This window comes from Rattus rattus, chromosome X (genome assembly GCF_011064425.1).
Source record: "Rattus rattus isolate New Zealand chromosome X, Rrattus_CSIRO_v1, whole genome shotgun sequence".
Lineage (NCBI taxonomy): Eukaryota > Metazoa > Chordata > Mammalia > Rodentia > Muridae > Rattus > Rattus rattus.
Window position 1 is genome coordinate 16,247,137 of NC_046172.1, and position 26,965 is coordinate 16,274,101.

Genomic DNA, 26,965 nt, shown 5'->3' on the forward strand with positions numbered 1-26,965 from the left:
ACGCAAGCAAGAGGATCCAAGTTCAGCTCACTCAGACTAATTCGAAAGTCAGGAGCGGAGACCGGTGTCTGTGATCCTAGTGTGCAGGGAGTGATAAGTAGATCCCTAAACCTCTCTGAGCAGACCAGCTAACCAATTGGTGAGCTCTGGGTTTAGTGAGATCCTATCTCAAAACATTAAGATGGAGAATGATAAAGGAATGCCTATTTTAACCTATGGCTTCCATGTACATGTGTACACGCATACATATATACAGACAGATATACCCACACCCATACACACACACACACACACACACACACACACACACACACCCCACACCTACCTGCAGAAGGACCATCCCTGACCTAGTTAAAGTCTCTTCTATCCCTGTTGCCTCTAGTATCTCTATCTTTTTTAAAAAAAAATATTTGTTTACATTTGAAATTTCATTTCCCGGTTACCCCTCCACAAACCCTCATCCCATCCCTCCTCTCCTCCCCTCTCCTTTGCCTTTATGAGGGTGCTCCTACACACATTTGCCTACTATGCTGGGTCATCAAGCATCTATAGGACCAAGGGCCTCCCCCCTCCCATTGATGTCAGATAAGGCCATCCTCTGCTACATATGTAGCTGAAGCCATGAATCCCTCCATGTATACTCTTTGGTTGGTGGTGGTTTACTCTCTGGGAGCACTGAGTGGTTAGTTGATATTGTTCTTCCTATGGAGTTGCAATCCCCTTCAGCTCCTTCAGTATTTCCCCATAGCTCTTCCACTGGGTTCCTGGGTTCAGTCTGATGTTTGGCTCTGAGTATCTGCATCTGTATTAGTCAGGTGCTGGTACAACCCACAAACCATATGGAGCTTAAGAAGAAGGAAGACCAAAGTATGGATGCTTTAATACTACATAGAAGGGGGAACAAAATAATCACAGTAAGTAGAGGGAGGGATGTGGCGTGGGAGGGAGACGGGAGGAGGAGGGAAAAAGGGGGGCATGGGATCAGGTATTGGAAGGGACAGGAGAGAAGTACAGAGGGTCAGGAAATTGAACGAGCAAATGTAGCAGTGGGGCATGGGGAACTGAGGGTAGCCACTACAAAGTTCCCGATACCAGGAAAGTGAGAGGCTCCCAGGACCCAACAGGGATGCGGTTAGCCAGAACACCCAACAAAGGGGAGATAGAACCTGTAGAGACCACCTCCAGTAGATAGGCACAGGCCCCCAGCTGAGGGATGGGGCCACCCACCCATCTCAAAATTGTTAACCCAGAATTGTTCCTGTCTAAAGGAAATGCAGGGACAAAAATATAGCAGAAATTGAAAGAAAGGCCATCCAGAGACTGCCCCACTGTGGGACAGTGAAAGGCAGCCTGGTTCCCAGCTGAGCTGAGGCTCGAAACCCCCGTGACCCTGAAGGGACCGTAGGCATTTCTCCTGTTCCCCGGCACCAGACCCTTGTCACTAGCCATAGCCCTCCATAGATTTGTGGCCATCACATAAGGGCAGTGCCCCAAGCCCGTCCACAGGTAGAGGATGTGACCACTGGTCACATAGGCTCAAGACAGATCTCCATTATAATGTACCTAGAGGCCTGGAGGGCTTAGCCAATAAGCTTTCCTTCCCAGACACTCCTCCCTGCAAAAGGTATTTAATCTCAGGCCCACCCTGAGAAGTGGGGTGTGGTTTTACTCATCCACTTTCTGCCATGACAAGAAATGTGTTAAAACCATGGACTGACTGTTTTCTTCAGGATCCGCCATGAGGAGTCACAGAGAAGGCCTTCACTTATGGAGCTGCCATCTAGTCTCCCATAGAAGGCCTCTCTGTGCTCCCAGCCACAGCCACCACCAAGCCAAGCCCAAAACTCAAGCAAACAAGCCAAGAACTCTCCCAGAGGAACTAGCCAGAGCTCCCTGCTCCATCCCTGGTTAAAACTAGCCCATAGGCCTCAACTCCACTCTCATCCCACGTCCTTCCTCTCTGAGGGCCACTGTAGGGGAGCAGATGCAGGACCCCACTAGCCCTACACCCCACCTAGGGATCCATCCTATCTGCAGACACCAAACCCTGACACTATTGCTGATGCCAAATAGCATCTCAATCATTACAATTTCTGTGCTCTTATACTTCTTCATTTTCCTTCATAGCACCTATCACTGCTAGTATATATTTGCTTCCCTATGGTAATTGTTTATCTATCTCCATTAGACGATCACATTCATGTGAGGAAAGATTACTTTGTTCAACGCTGTATCCTCAGTTCCCACAATAGTACTTGGCATAGACAGAATATGCATCCGATAATTATACCCATATTAATTAATGAAGGAATCTTCTCCCTGTGCTTAGCTAATAAATATATGTCACCAAGCATTAAGTACTAGACTTTTTCCATTTATTTTCTTTTACTTCTGTTTCTGGAAAAGCCCATCCATCTCTGTGGCTTCAATTACCATCTATCCTAATAACTTCCCATGTAATTACTGAGCACAAACTTCTAGCTATATTCTAGAACCATAGTTGCAAGTACCTATTATAATTTCTACGTGGAGTTCTTAGATGGTTCAAATCCTGCACTTTCAAAATTAAATTATTTTTCTTTCTTTTAATATAACAAATATAAGCCAAGCAGTAATGGTGCACATCTTTAATCCCAGCACTTGGAAAGTGGAGCCAAGAGATCTCTGTGAATTTGAGGCTAGCTTGGTCTACACAGTGAGTTCTGGGATAGCCATAGCTACACAGAGCAACCCTGTCTTGGAAAAACCAAATGTCAAGTACAATGCTCACTACTCAGTAAATTTAAGTTCATATAACTCTGTTCGAAATTAATGTCTTATAAAACAATCTAGCCTGTTAAGGCATTTTGGACTTACATTTGATTCATATCTGTCCGTTACTGAACGTACAACCTCAGCTTTCAAGTATTTGGATGCCTAGAAATTCAACACCCCTGATATTCTTGGCGATTACTTTTCATAACAGTGACCCTCATTTTTCTCGCTCAACACACATACATTCAACTCGCTTAGCAATACAGTAGATGCTCAACACGTAATCAATCTGCTAGACACTAGGATTGTCATGATGAAGATACAAGAAATGATCGTCATATAGATTTTGCCCAAAACTCACATGGGAAAATAGACAAGCAAGCATGCTGCATGCTGTCACAGTCCTCACTACAGGAAACCAGAGGTGTGTATGTGAGAAACAGAATACATTTCAAGGCTGCACTGGCTAAGGAAAGCTTAAAATTGATTTGGAATGGTTGAGTAAGAGTAAGCAGAGCAAAGCAGAGAAGAGAAGAAGAGTCATGATTTTGAATAGAAGGAACAGATGTGCACAGGCAAAGGCCTATGAGAAATGATGTTAGAGTTGGAGAAGTATAAGCAGTGGAGAGTGGCTGTAACTTAGAGTGCGAGCTTTGCACAGATGGTGGAGATACAGAAAATTAAGAGGCCTGTTCAACCATGCTACAGAGTTTGGATTTTATCCTAAACACAATGGGCAACCTTGGGTGGTTTTGACAAGCAATGAGTTCATTACCAGATTTGCATTTCAAAGGATAACTCTGGTTGTGACACATAAATTAAATTTAGGACATAAAGTGAATGACAGGACTCGAGAGATAAGTAATATGCCAAGATGCTGTTTCATTACACAAATGAGAAAGAGGAAATGGGAGACATTTTCAGTAGATAAAAATGACCAGGAGTTGACCAATTAAACATAGAAATCAGAGTGGAGAAAACTGGATTTACTGTGAACTATTTATGTTTATAAGGGCACACAAAGACATGGATTTTTGTCAGGGGTTAGAGGTGAAATTTAATCAGTTTTTAAATACATTTAAAGGTGAACACATATTTCCAAAATGGAAGGAACTCATGCAGGTTTGTAGAATTAGGGAAAAAAGAAAAGGGCGATAAAAGTCTGACAGGCTAACAATGCCACAAGGGAGAAGAGAAATTGCAGTATTTTCCAATAAGAGCCGCAGCACAGGTAAAAGAATGTGCAAAGGGAAAGTTGCACTCTTCTGGATTTCAGGAAGAGGAGATAGAAAAAAAGTTAGGTAGATCCAGCTCTAGAGGATCATAAATGCTAGGACGGAGTACTTGTATTTATTTCTGGAGACAACTGGGGCATATTTGAGAAAGGGAATTACATGACCCAGGCTGGCACAATAGAGATCTCATAACTCATGAGGTTTACCCGAAGAACAATTATTGCTGATTGAAATAAATACTTCGATGTACTTTAGGAAGATTAATTTGGCAGAAGTGCAAAGAATGGGTTGGAGGGCATCCAGATAAGAGGTAATGAGTCCCAGGCAATAGTGGGAAGAAGGTGAAGGAAATGGATGACATGGATATTAGAAACACTGCAGAGGGAACTCAGAAAGAACTTGGGGGATAAAAAGAAATTGAAGAGATTCTCTCGTTGTGAGTTTGACTTATAGAGATGGGAACGATGCCATGGTGTGGCGGGGGTAGTATAATGAGCTATCAGGGCAGAGGTAATGCACATCTTGGAATGGAAATCTGCAGCTCAGGAAGAAGTAAAAGCTGGGAAAAGGAGGATCTGGCAGTCTTCTATATCCAGAGTTGTCCAAGTTAAGGTAAAAGATCGGATCTCAAGCTTACTTTAGGTACAGGAAGGAGGTGTGCCTCTCAAGTGTTAAGAAGGCTCCCTAGAGGAGGTAGCAAAGGTATTGAAAAACTCCTGAAACATTGGAAAGGCTAATTGGTAGGCAGAAATTGTGGCTTTTAGTGCTATGTCATCGTTTTGAGTTCCATGGCCATAGGAAAAGCCTTCCTCATTGTAAGCCTCAGTAGAGTTCTGGAGTCCAGTAGACTTCTATGAAGCAGGGATTGCAGGTAGTTTGAACAACACATCCCCTTTGGTTGAAGCTTCATTCGGGTGTATGGCCAGTGTTTGGTTTAGCAAAGAAGTGTGGGAAGGTTTCTGGATGGAGGGGCAACAGCAAAGAGGAAGGATGGGCAAGTTGAAGGTCTGAGGCTCAGTGGTGTCCAGTACCTGCCGTACACAAAACCCTTTAGTTTTTCTCTTGTAACCATTATACAGAGCCTCAAAGTCTTTATTTTATAAAGGGACAGATACTAAATATTTATAAAAGTATAAATATATAAGATATTTGATATTTATTTTCTAAAGTACAATATTTTTATTAAGTCTTTGACAATATCATATGTGCATACAATGTATTTTGATCCTGTTACTTCTGCTCCTACACCCAACTCTTTCTGGATCCTCCTTCTATTCCACCACCCATTCCTAAATTCTTACCTTCGTTTTTCTATAATGCATTGAGTCCAATTTTGTACTGCACATATTCTTATGGGTGAGGTGCCATGTATGACCTATCCAGGGCCACACCCTTAAAACTGACTCTCCAGTCCCAAGAAGCCATCAACTATCAATAGTTTCTCAGCTAGGGGTGGGGGCTCATTATCCCCTCCCAACTCCACATTGAAATGTTGACTGACTTGATCCCGTGTGGCAATTGTACAGGCAAACACAGCTGCTGTGAGTTCATATCTAGAAGATACTGTTAAGTTCTGGGCATGCCCAGAACCTGACCCCTGGCTTACAATTTATTTGCCCCACCTTTCCACAATGATTCCTAAGACTTTGGAATAGGGATGTGATATATATGGCCATTTTTTCCCTCCATCTTTATTAACTTGGGTATTTCTTATTTACATTTCGATTGTTACTCCCTTTCCCAGTTTCCAGGCCAACATCCCCCAAGCCCTACCCCTCCCCTTCTATATGGGTGTTCCCCTCTCCATCCTCCCCCCATTACCACCCTCCCCGCAACAATCACGTTCACTGGGGGTTCAGTCTTGGCAGGACTAAGGGCTTCCCCTTTATATGGCCATTTTTATATTTAAGTTTATAAACCAGGGTAGACTGAAGACATTTTGTTCTACATCCTGCTATAGTGACATAGAAAAGACTCGAGGATTTTCTTTGAACGTAGTCTCCTATACGGAAGTGGCTATGACTAGCACTACATGATAAAGACATAACAATGAATAAAGACTATCCTCACCTTTCATGATTCCTGTAGTCTAGCTCTCAGAAAATCTCTGAACCATATGGATTATATTGCTTATGATTTATTGGTCAGGGAGGCCCCAGAGGCATCTCAAACAAGACAGGCTATTACCATTGGCTTTAGGTCACCGTCTATAACTAGATAGTAACACCAAATTGCTGAAGGCATCATACGCTTCTGCTGCAGGACACAATCAGTCTTGAACTGACAAGGAAGCTCTCTGTAGTTTTGGAAGGTGTTTTGCAGGATGCTGGGGGAGAAAAGACATTGTTTTATATAGCCCTGGGCCCTGTATGCTATAAAACTAACCTGCCTGATTGGGTTTTTTACCATGGGAGGGAATTTATACCTGGTAATATATACATGGGTGAAATATATTTGGACATGGGTGAAAACCCCCTGTCTAGAAAGTCATAGGCCCTTAGGCAGATGTTATTTTTCTAAATGGTAAACTGCCTTTTAAATATTTATGTATATGTCCACAGATTTGTGCTGCTTCTAACCTTGGTCAGAAAAGCTACTTATTACATGGATCATAGTTAGTGTAGAGACTCATTAGTGTTGAAATGCTGAGAAAAAGAATCTGGGTGTGCTCAACCAGACACAGGATAGCTGTATCAACAGTGTCTCTGCCTCCAAAGATTAGGAAGCATTGTAAAAAGATGGGGCAGAAAAAAATGTAAGACTCAGAGGACAAAGAGATATGTTGGGAAATGCTGGCCTCTAGATATGATATGGCTATGGAACAGATGAACCCAGAGCTGTGGTTACCTGCAGAAGATCTTCACATGAGCAAGCCAGTTACAAATTCCAGTAATGAAAGGGAGGTCCTCCCCAACCTGAGAAGATCTACTGGCAGTTAATGGCTGCTAGGAGATGGATAGCCACTGTTCTTTAGAAGGGTGAAGGTGTGGCCACTGGTAGGTAGGTTCCCTATGTGCATACAGAAAACACTAAGTAGACTCTGGGTTAAAATAAAGGAAGGAAAGAAATATGCAGTTGGAAAGGAAATGTGATGACGGGGTCCTGGGCCGGCAGTTAGAGGAAAAAGTGAGGTGTGATTATGATCAAGATACATCATATACATGTCTGAAATATTCAAAGGAGAAAAATAAGAAAAATACAAATAAATAATACTATACTTAGTTAGCAGGCCATAATAAACATGTAGCAAATTAGACTAGCTTATCAAACCCTGGTATAATTCTGGGGGGGGGGCAAAATGAACTAGCAGTTTCTTTCAAAGCATTGTGATACTGACTAAAATCCTATAGGAGCCAGAGAAGGTCTATTTGATTCAACCAAAGGTGTCAGAAAATGGATCCTAGAAATGGATCACCCAAGGGCTCTGCTTTCAAGCTTGTGCATGCTAATGTGAAGGACTCTAGAAAAAGAACTGAAAATGGCCAGTTCTGGTAAGAAGTAGAAAATTGAGAATCATAGAGCTGATAATCAATATGATAGCCGAGATTCTTGGAAACTTCATTGCTTCATAATAGATAAACAACAAAGTATGCTAGGTGAAGTTCAAGTATAAGGAGAGATCGGGATAAACAGCTCACTCTTCTTAACTGGCCTCTGAGAAAGTAAGGTCAGAGAAGTTTTCAGCACGGGATAGATATAGTTGAATCAGTATTCTGGACTCATCTTTGTACTAACACCTTAGCAGACAGATCTAAGACAACTGAGAAGATAATGAAACAGCTCAGAGAAGAGACAAGGAAGGACTGGACTGCTGAAGTCACAGAAAATAAAAAGAAGACTGAGGATTCTGGAACTGTCTAAAGGGCAAACAGAGATCTCAGTGACAGTCAGCAATGACTAAAGGACTACTGTGTTTCTCACCTGGATGTCCGAGTAGATGGTAATGGTATCAACTACTACTGGGAGATGGGGGTGGGAATGGGGCTAGGAGATGAGTTCAGATTTAGACTCCCCACAGCACGGATTCTGGCCATGTGTTGTACCCTCCCTTGCACCAGCCCTTTATTAACAGGTTTCATATGCAGCTTAGAAAGCCAGCACCTGAATTTCCTGTTGTATTTTTTTTTCTGGGATGATTTGTGTTGGCCTTCTGAATGTACAAATCTGACTTTGAATAGAGAAGAGGTTGTTACCGTAGAGTTAAATTTAGTTTTTCTCTACTGACTCTGGAGAATTGAACCCTGATGCCTCAAGGCAGTGTTTCTCAAACTGTTCGCTTTTCATTTAGAAATGTAATTAAAATATGTAACTGGAATATCTCCTACTAACCAAGAGTTTTGACTCATTAGACTCAATATAGCATCCAGTAATCCTTTTGTAACAACTTCCTATGTGATGCTCACTAATGAGTACCAGTTCTAAAACATCTATCATAGAATGAATTTCTTTCTAATGGATATATGCATCTTCCATAGAAAAATGGAAATCATAGGCACAAACTATATTCTCTGTTTAGTGACTGCGGAACCCAGGACAATAAAGACTGTAGGTATCAAGGGTCAATGAGAGCAGGAACTACGATGTTCTCCATGACTGAGTTTGCAGGCTCAAGCAAAAGCCTGGTTGGTATTTAATAACTAATTGCCGGCTTCAATGCTTAGAAGACCTAACTATGATGCTGCATGCCTGTACTACCAGGACCTTGGAGGCTGAGGCACGATGGTCATTAGTTCAAGACCACCTTGGGTAAGAGTTTGTTTCAAAAAGGGGGGAAGAGATTGGCAAGGTCCATTGCACAATCAGATGAGTAAGTTCTTGATACAGAAGGAAGTATTCCTTGAGATGAACACCCATCTAAAAGAATGATGGAATTTCTCAGTATAGTCTTGGATTGTGATAGAAAAGATGACCATGAATCAGATTCAAATGTATAACATACAAATGGAAACATGATGTGGAGGTTGACTGATAACACTCATAAGGAAAACAGAATAATGAAGACTGCTTTGAATTTCAAAAATTAAAGGATATCCCAACAGAGTAGAGGAATAACTAAACCAGAGCAAGTGAAAACATTGCTCATTTAATTATTTCTTGGTTTCTGTTTGTTTTGTTTTTTTGAGAAAGGGTCTCATATTACCTAGGCTGTTCTTGACTTCATTATGAATCTAAGGCTGCCCTTGAACTCCTGATTCTCCTGTCTCCACTTCTCAAGTCCCACAACCACAAGTACTGGGATTACAGGCATATGTCACCATGTATGGCAAAACAAAACCGGGTCAAATGAAAAAAAAACCAAACAATCCAACAACAAAAACATACAAATCAACAACAACAATAAAAAAAAACCCTATCACAATATTGTTTTTTTATCCATTATTTTTCTCTTTTCTTCCTTTGCCCTCCAGGTTTATTTTGTTTGGTTGCTTGTTTTTGCTACTGGGCACTAAGCAGGGCCTTGTGCTAAGTAGGCACTCTACCACTGAGCTCTTTTTTGTTTTGCTTTGTGGTACTGAGAATGGGAAACTGAACCTAGGGCTTCACACATGGCAGGAAGGTGCTCTACCACGGTGCTGTATCATCAGCTATTTGCCTACCACTTTATGCAATGTCTCTGGGCTAGTCACAAAATAAAATTATTTGTGCACATATTCAGTGGAAATTTTGTTTTGAAAAGTCATCCATATATGTCCTTTATATGACATGCATATTTCTTTTTAAGGGCACTGGCGACTGTTTTACGTGTGCAGCTGATACTGTGAGTGGGAGGTCTTTCTTTGTGTAGCTGTTTTTTTAAATTGAATACTTTTATTCACATTTCAAATGTTATTCCCTTTCCCCATTTCCCAGCCATAAGCCCCCTATCCTATCCCCCTTCTTCTATAAGGGTATTTCCCTCCCCATCCACCCCTTTCCTACTCCCCCTGATATTCCTGTAAACTGGGGGTTCCAGCCTTGGCAGGACCAAGGGCTTCTCCTCCCATTGGTGCCCAACAAGGCCACCTCTGCTACATATGCAGTTGGAGCCATGGGTCTGCCCATGTGTAGTCCATGGGTAGCGGTTTAGTCGCTGAGAGCTCTGGTTGGTTGGCATTGTTGTTCTATGGAGTTGCAAACCCTTCAGCTCTTTGAATCCTTTCTCTAACTCCTCCGATGGGGGACCCCTGCTCAGTTCAGTAGTTTGCTGCTAGCATCCTGCCTCTGTATTTGTCATGCAGCCTGGCAGAGCCTCTCAGGAAACAGCTATATCATGCTCCTGTCAGCATGCACTTCTTGACTTCAACAATATTATCTAGTTTAGTTTTGTGTGTGTGTGTGTGTGTGTGTGTGTGTGTGTGTGTGTGTGTGTGTGTGTGTGTGTGTGTGTGTGTATGCTGTATACTCAGGTGGGGCAGGCTCTGAATTGCCATTCCTTCGGTCTCTGCTCCAAACTCTGCCTCAATATCCCCTCCTATGAATATTTTTATCCCCCCTTTTAAAAACTGAAGCATCCACACTTTGGTCGTCCTTCTTCTTGAGCTTCATGTGGTCTGTGGATTGTATCTTGGTTAATTCCAGTTTTGGGGCTAATATCCACTTATCAGTGAGTGCATACCATATGTGTTTTTCTGTGATTGGGTTACCTCACTCAGGATGATATTTTCTAGTTCATTCCATTTGCCTATGAATTTCATGAAGTCATTGTTTTTCATAGCTTAGTAGTACTCCGTTGAGTAGATGTACCACATTTTCTGTATTCATTCCTCTGTTGAAGGGCATCTGGGTTCTTTCCAGCTTCTGGCTATTATAAATAAGGCTGCTATGAACATAGTGGAGCATGTGTCTTTGTTATATGTTGGGGCATCTTTTGGGTATATGCCCAAGAGAGGTAGAGCAGGGTCCTCAGGTAGTTCAATGTCCAATTTTCTGAGGAACCTCCAGACTGATTTGCAGAATGGTTGTACCAGTTTGCAATCCCACCAACAGTGGAGGAGTGTTCCTCTTTCTCTACATCCTTGCCAGCATCTGTTGTCACCTGAGTTTTTGATCTTAGCCATTCTCACTGGTGTGAGGTGAAATCTTTGTGTAGCTTTTAACTGGCGACTGCAGTCTAGTGTTATCTTTAAATTAAAATTTGTTTTTCTTTGACTTTGCCTTTAAACTGATTCCAACACCTTACAGTTTGCTTATTAGAGCTAAATAAAGCCCAACATATGTTCATGTCTAAGTCTGTATGAGATTTTACCTTTTTTCAAAAGCTATCTTTTTGGCATTTGAAATGATCTTTTATCCTATGGTTCTAAATTATATTTCATAGGCTCATATTTATGGACTTTTTATCAAAACTCAATTATTAGAGGATCCTGTGTGGGAGCAGTACATTGGGTTCTAGTATCAAAGCAATGCTGGCTTCAAAAACAACCTGAATAATTATGCAACAGTCTCACATTCATAATGTTGTAACAGAGTCTAGGGTAGTGTAAAAACTTTGAAGGTATTCACTGATTCAAAGTATGTGAACCTAAATTACTTCTGGAAATTTCTGTTCGGGTATTAGTGTTGTTTTCAGTATGTCTGTTCTTTCAGGTCTTTTATTAATAATTTTAGCATTTGAAACAGAAGAAGATATGTTAAATTCCTCTGTGATTTCAAGATTTCCTAAAATATAGTCATTGTAATCTGTAGTTAATTCCAGAAACTATTTCTATGATGTTGTTTATCACTTATCATTTATATTTTATTTATGATTCATCTTTGTTTACTTGATTAAATTTGGTAGAGGCTGATCTATTAAATCTGTCTTCCTAGTCCTCAAAATCAAGCCCTTGGCATCAATATTATATTAGATCCTTAGATATGTAATTGTATTCTTCATTTTTAATAAAATATTGAATATTATAAATTTACTTCTGAATAATAATCTCAAAGTTTTGATAAGTCATGCTTCCACCTTTATTATTTTTATTAGTTTGCTATTTTTCTATGATCTGATATTTGCATGCAAATGTGTTCTGATGTATTAAAGTTGTTAAAGATTTTTGTTTAAATTTGTAAAATTTGTACATTATTATCAGAAACAAAGCCAATGTCACTTCTCCTGCTAAAAATTTACATATATTTTCTCTGCAGCATAACATGGGATCATTTTAGATGTTCCATGAATACTTAAAAATAATAAACTGTAAAATATTTATAATATTTATTAATTAGAATGAATGACATGCTTTTCAACTCTTCCAAGTGTTTGCAGTTTGCTATTCTTTGTTTTCAAACTAAGGTTATATCAATGTCTTCAACAAAAATATTTTCATAATTGTTCTTTTTATAGTGCTAACATTGTTTATTTCATATATTTAAATATCATGATTTTTAGTTCAAAAATGGCCACTCAGTCAGAGAGTCGCTGAGCTGGTGGTACTTGATAGCTGCTAGGAGAGGAAAAGGTAGATTGTTTAAGAGTATGGCCCCTGGTAGATCAAAAACAGTCCAGTATATGACCACACAGTCAGGAATACATAGGCAGTATTAATTGGATTGGGAAGATGGGTGGATATAGAATTGGGGTAATGGATCTGGGAATAGATAGGGAGGAAAATGAACATTATCAAAATACAATGCATAAAATTCTTAAATAATTCACAAAATATTCAAAACGGCTCATGACTATGATGTCTTTAATATGGTTCACTAGTTTTCCATATAAAATAAATCTTTTGAAAACAGCACGGCATTATGGTTCTTATTTTTTTCCTTTTGTCAAGTAGAAAAGTGGCCTGCTAAGACGCCTTTTCGGAGCATGGATTGATTGGAAAGAGATGAAACTGAATGCTGAGAAGCCAGTGGGAAGGCTCTCAAAATAGTACAGGTGAGAAACCAAGAGTGATTGAATTAAGACAAAACAAGAGAGGTTTAGAGCAAGTTAGACATGTCAGGGCTTGAAATTACTTGCATTGGAGGAAGGTGAGACAAGAGGAGGCTGAGAGACAGATGCTTGCCTACCATGTACAAGGCCCTGGAGTTGCACACATGCACAAATGTGCACACTATAGATAGATAGATAGATAGATAGATAGATAGATAGATAGATAGATAGATAGATAGATGAGATAGGTTGGATTGGGTTTTCAGAATAAGCCATTTTCTAAAGTCTCTTTGAATGCTCATGAACTTCAAAGGATTTAAGGCAAGACCTAAAGCCCAGCATTGTCAGTGATTTACTTAAACCAAAATCCTCTTACTCATGTCTAAGCCAATTAGATGAACCATTATAAAGTATAAGCACATCGCACCTCTTTAATGCACTGATTGATGAAGAACAGAGACCTCTTTCATAAACTGGAGGGAAAACTGGGACTAAAGAAGTAGGAGCTACATATACAGGCCAGGAGGGAAGGTTAAGTTTTCCACAAGAGGGCAGCACTACTTCATAAATTATGCATTGAATGCCTCACACAGAAAGGGCTGAAGTGGAGGTGCTGAAAAGGTAGAAAAGGTAGGTAGGTAGGTAGGTAGGTAGGTAGATAATGGAAGCCATAGAGCCTTTTCTCTATGAAGACCAAAGATCCCTGCTATCTCTAAGTTTATAATTATAGCCATTCCTAAGTGATGGTTTGTAGTGGCAGCTAGTGCTCATAGAGAGAAAGAAGACAAGGTGAGCGGTTATAACCCCTATCTTTACATTCCTCTGTGGGAATAAAGTCAGACCTCTCTGATGGTATTCACACTCTAGAAGTTCATTTGCCTCTCTACAACTAGCATCTCGCAAGAGACATGTTTTCTGTTCAGATATTTGCTGCCTCTAATTGTTTTCCCCAGGAAATCATCCTCTATAGACTTGGGTAGAGTGTACATTGTAGTGCTAATACGTTTCCCATCTAACAGTGTTTGCCTACCCCAATTGTGCTTCTTTTGTACCTCAGAGAAAGGAACTTAAATTCCCCGATAGAGCATTATGGTAGTTTACCTTGATCTTGGAAGCTAAGCCCATTAGTATCTGGTTAGTCTTGGAAGGGAAAAACCATTATGTAAAAGGTACTTTGTATAAGTTATGTTATTTAATCTTTACAATAACACTAAACAATGAGTACACAAGGCATACCCATGATTCAAGCTGGATATGTAGCAGAGGATTGCCTTATCTGGCATTACTGGTAGGGGAGCCCCTTGGTCCTATAGAGGCTAGATGACACAGGATAGGGGAACACTAGGCTGCTGAGGTGGGGGAGCACCCTCACAGAGGCAGGGGGAGGGAGGAGGGAATAGGGGGCTTGTGGAGGAGAAACTGGGAAGGGAGATAACATTTGAAATGTAAATAAATAAAATAACCAATAAAAAATAACTCTTCAAGGAACCCAAAGTTCCATGTAATAGAGCAAAGGACTAACATCTATGAGTCTATCACATACTAAGGAAGAACTCTTATCAAATGAGCCCTCCATGAAGTCTTAAAATATAAATTATAACCAAGTCATAGTGGAAAAGACTTGACTAGCATACTCAAGGCCTTGGATTCCATCCCTAGCATAGGAAAAGCAATTCTTCATACAAGATGGAATCAATGATCATTATAGCTATTATGTAGTACACAGCACTACTTACTATGATGCCTATATCTGGAAAGGCATGGCTTAGTGCTAAGTAGCAGATCTGCAGTTAACCAATGGGATGTTGTATAATCTGCCAGGTGTAACTCAAAACAGTTACTTTAGGAAAAGACTAGATAAGTTGACTATTACAGGAGATCAATAAAAGAACTGATGGTAGCTCTCCTTCTGGCTTGGTTGCTGGGGTGTCATCAAGATAGGAAGTTTTTGTGACAATAAGGTGATGTGTTATGCTTGAAGTAGCATACTGTACTTGGAACGCTATAGGTGCATCTCAACGCAAGTGTCCAAGAGGAAACAAAATACAAATTGAAACAGGAGCTGGTGAAAATTTCCATATATAATTTCCATATTATGATGATGTTAGAAGAGGTGGAATGACCAAAAAACCCCACAATGTTTAAGGCATGGTCAAAGTAATGGTCAAGTAATAAAGGAGTCCAGTTAAAATAGGAACCAAAACAGTAGGACACAAAGACGCAAAGAGACTATGATAAAAGTCAGGGTGTCACATAGGCGTTTTATAATGTGGACCAACTCTGTCAAATGTCCTTTCGATGGCATACATGATAAAGACTGAAAATAATCTACTGCCTTTGACAATAAGGCAACATTTTGTGATGTTGATAGTTGTTACACTTGAATTACAGATGCCAAGTTCAGACTGCAGGGGTCCTAAAGGAAATGGAAGATTAAAGAAAAGTATATGCTAGAAGGATAGACCCTGCTTCTGCTACTAAACAAAAACAAAAGGAGGAAGAGAGCAGTTGCCAGAGGGAGAAAGAAAGATCATGGAAGATAATTTGCATTTTCTTCTAATAATACATTGTAAATAATTTATACCATATGATATGATGTATTATAATAATCACTTTTTAATAACAACAATGATGTAGAAACTTTGGCATGTATATAAGATAAAAAAAACTAACCACTGAAAAAGGAAAAGCCCTAAACCTTAGACGCCCACGGTAGAGGTGCTGCAGGAAAATGAAAGAAAGAGTCTGGGGGTGGAACTCAAATGTGGCAGCAAGTTTCTAACATCAAGAGGTCCTGATATCCATCCCCAGCACCACAATAAAGTTGTGTGTGTGTGTGTTCCTAAGTATATAAATACAACATGCTGCATCCCTATGTTACTTGTATGACCATTTGGTATTGGATAACCAACTGGTGCTGATGCGCTCTTCTCTGAGGAATACGGTTTCTCTAGCTCTCAATAACAATCAAAGAAAAAAAAAAGGTCGTGAATTTGAAAGAGTACAGGGAGAGAGGATTTAGAGGGAGGAAAAAGAAAGGTAAGATTATGCAATTATCTTATAATGTCCCAAAATATGGTAGAGAAAAAATTGAACAGGCAGATGCTTTGGTGGAAGCATCAGAAAGACTACAGTCAATGTCCCTGGCCTCACTTTTGCTTATGTAACTCCATTTTGCCAGAATCTATTTCTGATGGTTTACTTTTCTAATCACACCCAATCTTTAGCTCAAATTTTACCTCCTCTTTTGAATCTAATCCTGTGAATTCTATCAGACACAATCTCTTTTTCTCTTTAATTATTTTCTGTCTGACCAATCCAATTTCTGTGTGACCAATCCATGTAGCAAACACAAACAATTCTGTGATTTTTTTTACTGCTTCTTTAAAATTATATTATTTGCTTTTTGACACATACATGCTTTCCCCCCTGCCTGTTAGACTATACATTCCTCAAGGGTAACATTTGTGTCTTGGAGTTTGCCATAGCCTCCAGAAAGCCTACGATGACTGGCAGTAGGGTTTCTTTAAATCTCTGGTGATATGTGATACTTGAACAACAAGTCTGTTGTGACAGAGAAGAGAGAAAATCCCCTGAGTTCTGAAGTACCTTGCATGTTTTGAGTCACTGAGTCCTCAGAATAGCAAATGAGTTCTGAAGAATAATTTATGTGAATACATGCAATGAGTGTTATGACAGTGTCAAAATATGAACCAAAGGCCCTTTGTCCATTTTGCCGTAGTTGTCTGCACAATTTTGCTCAGATGAAATACCCGTCTTCTTGATGATAATGATAGAGTCCTTTTCAATGGCCTCTGTGCCTGTGCCTTACCTCCTGACAATCAGCTTGAGGATCCTGAAGGAGCCTTTGATCAGGATGAGGGCCTCTTGGCGGGAGCCATACAATGGAGTGCCATTGATATTCACCAGTTCATCACCAGTCCGCATCTTCTGGGACAAGGCCGCCTTGCCTCCATCTTCAATCTGTGTTGCAGAGAACAAACAGAAAGCAGGTGGTGAGGGGACTTCTGCCCCATAATTTTACATCCTGACCTCTCCCAACCTTGTAGCCACAAGTGGGATTGGGAAATCATTCCATTTAGTTCCAAGAAGTGCTGGGGAGCTGATCGCAGGTTACTTACTGAAAGCAGAACGTGAATGAGCTCTTGGGAAGGAGACAAGACAGAAATAAGGCCATTCCTCCCTAAAAGGATGAATCTGGGAAGACAGTAGTGCTAAAAAAGGACGGGATGGTTAGAAGGAAGTTCATACGGGAGCTGAAGCAGCCCCATGGCATTGCAAAATGTGCACACAAATCAGAACTCCATCAAAACTTGGCAAATCTTTTCCTACCTTTAAACAGGCTTTGAAATCAGACAAACTTGTGCTTGGATTTTGGCTCTACTACTTTCTAGCTGTGAGATCCTGAGAAGGTTACCTAACACTTTGCCATCACACTGCCTTACATGCAAACTGTAGCCAGCAAAAGCGCCCACCTCACCTGATTGTTTCATCACCTGTTTGAGGGCTCTGAGTTCTTAACTCAGTGTGAGTTCTGATTATTACAACGAGGGGGTTGATGCTGAAAACCTGAATGGTGATTTCTAGCTCAAAATTCCGTAATCAGCATCCCTAATTCTAAACATATGAAGTAAGGACAAAGTTGATTATCTCCATCTCTTCAACACATTCCTAGCATACTACTTGCCAATGGGCACTCGGCAAAAGCTAGGAATGTGTTTACTAATCTACCACAATCTAAACATTCCCCGTGAGCGGGGTAATCTTGGCAAAAGAAGTTTTTCAGGCTGGGGGACTCTGAAAACAAAACCAGGAGCAAGAGTCACTATGACAGGCAAAGCAAAGCAGAAAGGCCCTGAAGACCTGGTTTTCTAGTGAATTTTGTACAGAATGTTCTACTTACCACAGAAGTGAATTCCACCTGTTAGACTATTAATTCCATCTAGAATAATGGGGACATCTCATCCATCATTAATCTATTCCCCAAGCGCTTAATGTACTTTAGTATGCACAGAACAATAAACACACTAAGTGGCAGAGATACACAAATTAAAAAAGCTCTCAGCTCCCAGCCCCAGAAGGGAATTATTGTCTAAAGTTTATGTGCCCACTGAGAGATCTGGTTAAATAAAAATCCAGCCCACCCACATTAAGTGTTTTGGGGGACATGGGAAGTGAGAATGATTAAATCATACAATTCTTAGGGGGCAGAAGCCTCTAAGTGAGATCACTACGGGCTGACTTTTACTGCTGCTATGTTTATACTTCTTTCATTCTTTGCTCTCAGTCTTTTATCACAGCTTCTGAACCCGTGCCCACACCATGAAAGTCAGAATATTGTTTTAGGTTGGTCAGCTTTTGTGAACTGTCAGGTAGGATCTTTTGAGTTCAAAGAAAAAATGTATTCAGGATTCTTAAAGCCCCATTAAATAAATTGAAATTCTGGGTAAATCACAGACTTATTAAAAATATTGCTGCTAACCCAACATTCTTTAAAAAAAATCTCTGAGATATCAAAGGCTAGCCAATTCATATTCTCTCTCTCTCTCTCTCTCTCTCTCTCTCTCTCTCTCTCTCTCTCCTCTCTCTCTCTCACACACACACACACACTTTTCCAGTACATGGACAACCATTCAATATTAAATAAGCTAATAATGGCAAATGGGGAACAACTCTTAGCAAATGAATTAGGATTACACTGTTGTTTCCTTGTTATTAGCATTATTGCTTCATAGACACTACTGCCTGCCTTGAAAGTTAACTACTAAGCCACATGTAATGACACATACTAGTGAAGGGGAGGCAGAAGAATTGGGAGTTCAACGTCAGTCCTGGCTATCTGAGACTCTGTTTCAAAAAAAAAATCCAAGAACAACAAAGAAATGGCAGGGGAAATTGAAGGAAAGTACTGTAGTTGGGTTTCAGAAAATTGGCTTGAATGACTCATTCTTCTGGCTTGTATGAGAGGCCTGTAGCTTTAGGCTTTTTGTCAGTTAACAAATAATCATAAACAGGACTAACTAATGAATGCTAATAGGTTTTCTCCACCGATGCACATTAGTCTTAATTTACTGTACACATTTTGTATTCATACAACTCAATTATCCATATTACTGCTACCCATAAAACGCTGTCTCTTCCACGTATATTGATGTTAAGTGGAACCTCTTGTTAAGTATTCGGTTATAGCAACAACATGTCTGTTTTTTCCAGGCCACAAGATAAAAAACCTTTTAACCTAAAATGCTTAATTAATGCTGCAGTTAAAACTTTCCTATTGCTATGGTAGCCGCCACAATCTGCACTTAGGTAAAGACTATTTATTTTTCAACTATGCTTGTAGGGCAACCTGTTTGCCCCATTCTGTATTCCACATCCCTTTTCAGTCACCAGCACAATAGATGTGTTCAGTGTAATAAGGCGACTTGAGGACAATTCCAAGGATACTCAGATAAGAAACAAGTGGGGTTTTTTTTGTTTGTTTTGTTTTGTTTCTGTTTCTGTTCTTGTTTGTGTGTGTTGTGTGTGTGTGTGTGTTCGAGAGTGTGTGCATGCACTCATGCGCGCAAGCGTGTGACCCAGCCCAATCCCAGGTCCCAGGTGTATCCAGATTAGGAAATAAGGCTCCATTTAACTGAAGAGCCATTGAAGTAGACCTCAAACTAGTCACTTTGTAGAGGCAGGCTATTTGTTGGACTGTGTAACTGACTCGGTACTTGTTGGGACTTTTGGGTTTGTTTGCATTATTTTGGGGTTATTTTAATTAGTGTACATCCCCTCTACGCTATATCCCCCTCCCCTCTGCTCCATTCTTCACTTCGTTATTTATCCCAACGACAGCTAGACTTCCAGGTCAGTAGCTAAAGCACACGGTTATTTTTATGGACTATAAAAATGTTTGTTCATTTTCTTAGTAAGGAAAACGTAAGAAAAAGAATGAAGAATAACAAGAGAGGAAATTAAGCAACATAGAGGAAAAGAAACTAATCAAAGTGGATGAGAAAATAGGCAGCATATTTGAAAGAGTCAGCAAGGAAATTGCTATTAAAGTAGAAGAAAACAGAAATGTTGGAAATGAAAAGCGCAAGACACCAAATAGACTCAACCGAGCAGAAGAAAGAGTAATAAAGTACAAGTCAAGGAGAGAGTATGCCCAAGCACCAATATGGACAAAACCAGATAAAAACATCACAATAACCCAGGACATGATCAAAAACCAAGTCTAAGAATCTATGGGACTAATGTAAAAGCCTCTTCCATAAGGAGTACCTCTAAATTATGCAAAGGTGCTATACAAGCTGCCAAGAGAGAAAACTAGTGAATTCCTACCCAGCCCAGGAACCCCAACAATGACCAACATGGTAAGATGTCCTCAATGGTGCAGGAACGGCACTTACTTTTGGGGATTACTGGCAACTATTTAAGTGGACTTAAGGTCTATGCCACAAGAAAGAATCATGCCTGGCATTGTAAACTTATAATTACTGAGGTTATGGACCATAGAGAATTACCACCAATTTCTTAAACAAGTATAATTGCTAACTGTATTCTAAACATGTGTGGTTTTTTTGTGTGCACACGCGCTCGCACTGTGTGCAGCTAGAAACTCTTATAGAAACCTGCAACTGGTCAAAATACAGAGAACAACTGACTGTGTGGTGCTCATTCCAAATTGACACATCGAAAACATACAATCCCACTCGGAGAACAGCACAGATGAGACAAACAGAAAGAGCTTAGAGCCAGGAGATGAGACACTGTCTTTTAAGCATGACCGGGAAGCTGCACCCAGGAAATTTCAGCAATAAAACCGCATACATAAGACTTGCTTATGACAACACCAGCAAACATGCCAACTCAGATGGGGAGAAAGCTCACAAACCCTTGCCCATAGATGAAGAACTATAGGAAATTAATGACTCTGGAGAAAGGAAGAATCAGTGCTCTTGAGGGATGAGCTTTCTGATAGGTTATCCAATCCTTCCTGATAGGTTAGCCAATCCTTAGCAGTCAGCCAGAAACTAAATAGACTCAGCAGTTTCCAGATAATGGAGACAGGGAGGAATGATATAGAGAATGAATGTAGATAGTATTTGTGTATATATGTAGCAGTAATAATTAAAGAAGATGTCAATGATTTGAGAAGGAGTAGGGGAACATGGGAGGGATGGGAAGAGAGGTAGGAAAATGGTGTTGAAACAGTACTCGGGTTTGGAATTGTCAAAAAAATTAAATTACAAACAAAATAAAATCTCCTAAAAATCAGAAAAGGCAAATAAGCAATAGTAAAAGCTACACTGGGGGAAAGGATAAGTCTCCAAGAAAAGCAGAACTATCAGAATAATGTCAGCTCTCTTGTCAGTAACGCTTTAAGCCACAAAAGCGTGAAATGACATGCACCAAATACTGAAAGCAATTAACAACTAAGATTGTTATATCCAGCAAAGTTATCAGTTATCAACTGATAGAAAATAAGGACACTGAGAAGCAATCATAAGGCAAGGCTGTTCATGATGACCAAGGTAGTATTGCAAAAGATACCAAAAGAAATACTAAACACAGGGAAAGAAGAATGCCTCATTCAAAATCCCACAGAAAAGATATAAACAACAAAAAAAGGGAAAGATAGTGAGAAATTCATCACATCTACTACAGTGAATCAGAAACCCTTAATACTAGTGCATGAGAAAGTTAAGGAAAAAGCAGTAATGCAGACAACCAGAAATGCAATCATTAAAATAAGAGAAATCCATAATCATCTCCCAGTAATAGCCTTAATTATAAATGCTCTTAACTCACGATCAAGGAGACACAGACAGGCTCACTAGACTTCAAAACAAACCTAAAACAAATCTAGATGGAACTTGCTCTTGTCTGTAAGAGAAATGTCAGGATCAACGCCGCCCACTGACTGAGAATCAAAGGATGGAAATCAATCCATCAAGTAAATAGAAGCTGAAACAAGCTGGTGCGGCTATTCTGCTATTTGATAAAGTAAACTTCAAACTAAAATTAGAAAAGATAAGGACTACTACATATTACTGAAGGGAACAACAGCTTATTAAGATGTACCAATTGCAAATATGCTTCCTTTTTTAAGAGTCAGTGGGCATAAAAGATATGATAATGGTGGACAGTTTTAAAACGTCACTCATCTCTAGATAGGTCATCCACAAAATTCATCCACAAAAATAAACTTCAGAATTAAACTACAGCATAAATCAAGGAGGCCTAACAAATACTACAACCAACAAAACCATAATATACATACTTCTCAGAAGCTCTTGGAATGTTCTCTAAAATAGACCACATTCTAGCATAAAACTAGATTGAATGAGATTTATGATTTTTAATTATGTTTTAATTACTTCATGTGAATGTGTGCATGTGTGTTCATAGAGCCCAATGGAGCCAGAGTATTAGGTAGTTGTGGGATGTTCAAATGTGGGTGCTAGGAATCAAACCACACCTCCTTGCAAAAGAAGGACAAACTCTTAACTACCTGAGCCCACAAGCAAATCTAAAAAGTCAAAAGAAATCAAGATTGCTTCTTGTACTTATGAGAACATAGTTAAATAAAAGAAGTCAACAGCAATAGATAGTACAGAATCTACACACATACTTGGAGATTGAGCCGTAGTCTATTGAATAACCAATGCGTTGTTTAAAAATCAGGGAGGCAAAATTTAAATTCCTATCATAAAATGAAAGCACAATTTGATATTTGTGCTTTATATGAACTAGTTATAGCTATGAGTGCTTATATTGTTAAAATCGATGGATTTCACATAAATATCCTGATGCTGCAACTCCAGATTTTAGACAAATAAGCACGAGGCAAACCTTAGAGCAGTTGGTAGTAAGAAATAACAGAGCTCAGGAATGACATTAATGAAATTGAGACGAAAAGGTCAATAAGTAACATCAATCTGTTGCCCAGTAATTATGTAGGGGAGAGTTGATAAAGCACTCTGACTAAGGTGACATGCACAGACACCTAGGCTTATAGTGCTAGAGGGTCAGAGTTCTCGATGGAACATAAAGTCATGGTAGCAGGAACAGGAACGTCTTGGGCCATAAGCTTGAAATGGAGAGGGTGAACAGGAAATGGCACTAATAGTTAAATTCTCAAACATCTGTTCCAAAGACAGGCTGTAAACTACACAACCTGTCATCAATTTCAAACAAGTATTCAAGTCCCCAAGACAATGGAGGGCATTTCCCATTCAAAACACAAGTTGTAATTCATTAATTAACAAAAAAAGATTGATTAACCCCCTAAGCCAAACTAATAAAATATAGATAATATCCATATTAGAAAATAAGAGATGAACAAGAAAGCCCGAGGATTATTAGGGAATGCTTTGAAAAGCTTTATTTGAAGAGTTAGGAAACCTAGAAAATACGGATTTTCCTAGACATATTTAGCCAGCCAAAATTAAATCAAAATTATATAAATAACTTAAGCAAATCTCTAACAACCAATGAGATTGAATCAGCCTTAAAACTCTCCCCATAAATAAAAAAGTTTCAGCTGCCTACTTCTGTCAAATCTTTAAGGAAGAGCTAATACCAATGTCCCTAAAACTGTTCCACAATATAGAATGTGAAGAGATCCTACCAACAAAACTATACGTCAATCTCACGAATCATCGGAGATGCTAAAATACAAAGTGTATAGAAGAAAAAGGACAATATCTGATGTGTTATGAATTTAAAGTTTTGGGCAACTGTTGGTATCAATATGCATCACAAAATTCAGTATAAACGACAGTTAATTTAGTCATTCAGGGTTAGAACTTGGCTAGTAGAAAATAGCCATGTAGCTGGAAATTACATAGAAAATCATACAAACGAAAGCCAGGTAGCTTCTGTGATTTTAGAACAAGTTGATTGGCCTTGGAATGTCATTTTACCTCTTTGTAGATTCCCTTACCTTACTGATAAACTATGGGGGCCTGACTAGTTGAGTTCTTGGTATATGACATCTCTGGGACTTTACAGCTCTAACATTTAATGGTGTGGTAGTTTGAGTGACAATGACAATGACCTCCATGGACTCGTATATTTGAAGGCTTGTTTCCCAGTTGGTAGAACTGCTTTGGGAAGGATTAGGAGGAGGTGAGGCCTTGTTGGAGGAGGTGTGATATTGGAGGTGAGCTTTGACATTTCAAAAGTCTCCTACCATTCTTCCTCTGTCTGTCTCTGTCTCTCCCTGTCGCTTATGGATAGGATGTAAATTCTCAGTCACTGCTCCAGCCCCATGCCTGCCTGCCTGTTGCCATGCTCCCCACCATAATGGTCATAGACTCTAAGCCTCTGGAACCATGAGCCCCCAAATCAAGTGTTTTCTTGTCTAAGTTGCCTTCTTATGGTGTTTTTCACAGTAATAAAAAAGTGACTAAGACAGTGGCCTGTATAAAGGTATTAGGGGCAGGTAAAATTCCTCTGCTAACATACTCTCTTGGCTTCTGTCCTCCTTGCATTTTGATGTTAGCAGTTTTCTACCCCACCCAACCTGCTTAGTTTCCATCTCTCAATTCTCTTCAGTTTTGGTTGGAATGGTTAATAAGGCACAATGGGGAGCAAAAAAAAAAAATAACAGGTCCCAGAAGCCACACTTTTTTTTTTTGCTAATCAGCATGTGGTTTGGAAATATTTGGAAAAATTCTCTGAAACTGACAACAAAGTGGTAAGTCAGCCCCTTGAGAGAAAAGGCAGAGGAAAATGGGTTTAGCAGAACTTGCAGGATTTTAGTTAGCTAAATATGAGCAGATATTTGCTTGAATCTTTTAAAATAATTTTTAGGAGATATACAAAAGCCAAAGAAAGAACAAAGATAGATTAGGTTTATATTATACAACTTCATTCAGTAGGAAAAATAACAGCTCTAGCAACAGCCAACAGATGCTGAATGTTTTGACAATGGTATAAGAACATCATTAAAAAATGAAGAAATATAAATATCAATAAATATACAAAAATAAAATAAATATCTTTAGGCAGCAGGAAACCTAAGTCAAAATTAGATTTAGGGGCTGGCAAGATGGCACAACAGGCAAAAGTGCATATGAACAAGCTTGACAACCTGAGTTCAGCCCCATGAACAACACAGGAGAACTAACTCTTGAGAGTTATTCTCTGGTCTCCACATGTGCGCGCACACACACACACACACACACACACACACACACACACACACACACACACACACACACATATATACACACACACATACACACACATACACATACACACATATATATATACACACATACATACATACACACACACACACACACAAATAAATTTAAATCCAAAAGTCATATTAAGGCTCCATCTTATTCCAGTCAGAATGGGAATCATTAAAAAAAAAAAAAAACAAGACATGACAAAAACAAAAAACCAAACCAAACAAACAAACAAAAAAACCATAGATTCGGGGAAAGGAACCCTTATACATTTTGGTTAGAATATAAGTTAGCCCAGCCAGTAAGATGTTCCTTGTAAGCTAAAAATAGAACTACCAAATTACCCAGTTATACCACTCCTGGGAATAGATTCAAAAGTATCAAAGTCAGCAAACTTAAGAGGTACTCGCATGCCCATGTTTTTATGCCACTATTTATAATAGTCAAGTTATTGAATCAACCTAGGAGCCTAGGTGCTCATCAAGAGATGAGAAGATTAAGAAAATGAGAAAATTAAGAAAATATGTTTGTATATATTAATATGCATGTGTTTATATATCATATATGCATAAATACATTATATGTGTCAATATGATATATAAACACACAATGGAGTTTTATTTAGTTGTGAAGAAAAGTTATTGATAAGTTGTTTTCAGGAAAAGAGGTGGAACCAGAGATCATCCTATTGAGAAAAGTAAGTCAGACTCACAAAAAGTAGTACATATTTTGTCTCATATGTAAAATCTTGCAGTAGGGAAAAGACATAAAGTAAAGGGAGATTAATAGGGATGTAGAGATAGAAAAGTGAAGGGGATAATAAGAAATAGAGGCTGTGAATATGATCAAGGTAAATACATACGTTTGGAAATGGTATGATACAACTGCTTACTTTGTAAAGTTAGAAACCCTACTAATAAAATAAGCACAGAAAACCAAAATCCATGATGTGATTATGATTACCTCTACTTCATGTAAAAAAAAACATTATGAATAAAGATATGTGTCAAATGAAACTTTTTGGTGAATTCTCTAAGATTCTAGCCAAATTACTAGACCAGTTTGTCTTTACCAGTTTGTCCCTATTTTTAAGTAAAAATCATACCCATTAGATGATACATTCTTTTTATAAACAGGAAAACTAGCCCACATGTCTGTGCACATACATATACAGAAACATAAACACATACAGAAAAATCTCTCTCTTTGTCTCTTTCCACACACACACGCACACTGCATTACGCACCTTTTCACTGCTTTTCCATGCAGCAGCCTATGCCCACAGTGAATAACTACAGCATATTTGAGTTTTCCAGTTTTGAAAAACACTCAAACACATGCTCAGCACTCTGTCCCATTTTGGGCCATCAGTGGAATAAAGTGTAAAGGTGAGGAAAAGCTGACCTTGGTAAGCTCAAGTATTAGGAAGTTCAGTCATCAAAGAACAGATAAAGTCCTTGTTCCTTCAGAAACATGTTGTAAAATCATAAGCACACCTCAGATCGTGGGCTGTTTCTGATCTTCCCCCTCTGCACTGATGCTATCTATTAAGATCCTTCATACCACAAGCAATGAATCAGGGTGCCCTGAAAAGAACAGATGTGGGCTCTGCAATGACCTTGCCACGGTTGTCAACACTTAGTTTCTAGTTCATAGACATTGTCTACCTTAACTTGTCTCTCAAATTTCTCTCAATCACCAAAACCGTCTAAGGGAAAGAAAACAAAACAAAACAAGGATTTCTATTGCACATAATTTCATCTTCCCTACTTTACTCCATAAAGACAAATCTGAAAACAAAAATCTGTCTTTTACATACATGTTAATTCAAAAACCACAGCCAGTTTAAAATATGTAAGAAGTCCTTTTTAAAGCAATAACCCATAAATATATCTAAAGTGAGAAAATGGACACCAGGGGAC

The 26,965-nt window shown here is 39.2% G+C and overlaps 1 protein-coding gene across 1 annotated transcript in view; it reads right to left on the bottom strand.

Moving 5' to 3' along the window:
* Positions 1-26,965, bottom strand: part of Shroom4 (shroom family member 4) — a 206,220-nt gene that overhangs the window by 79,662 nt on the left and 99,593 nt on the right. The window contains 1 exon segment of the mRNA XM_032890213.1: positions 16,664-16,815. Within this exon segment, the coding sequence (XP_032746104.1) occupies positions 16,664-16,815 (152 nt within the window).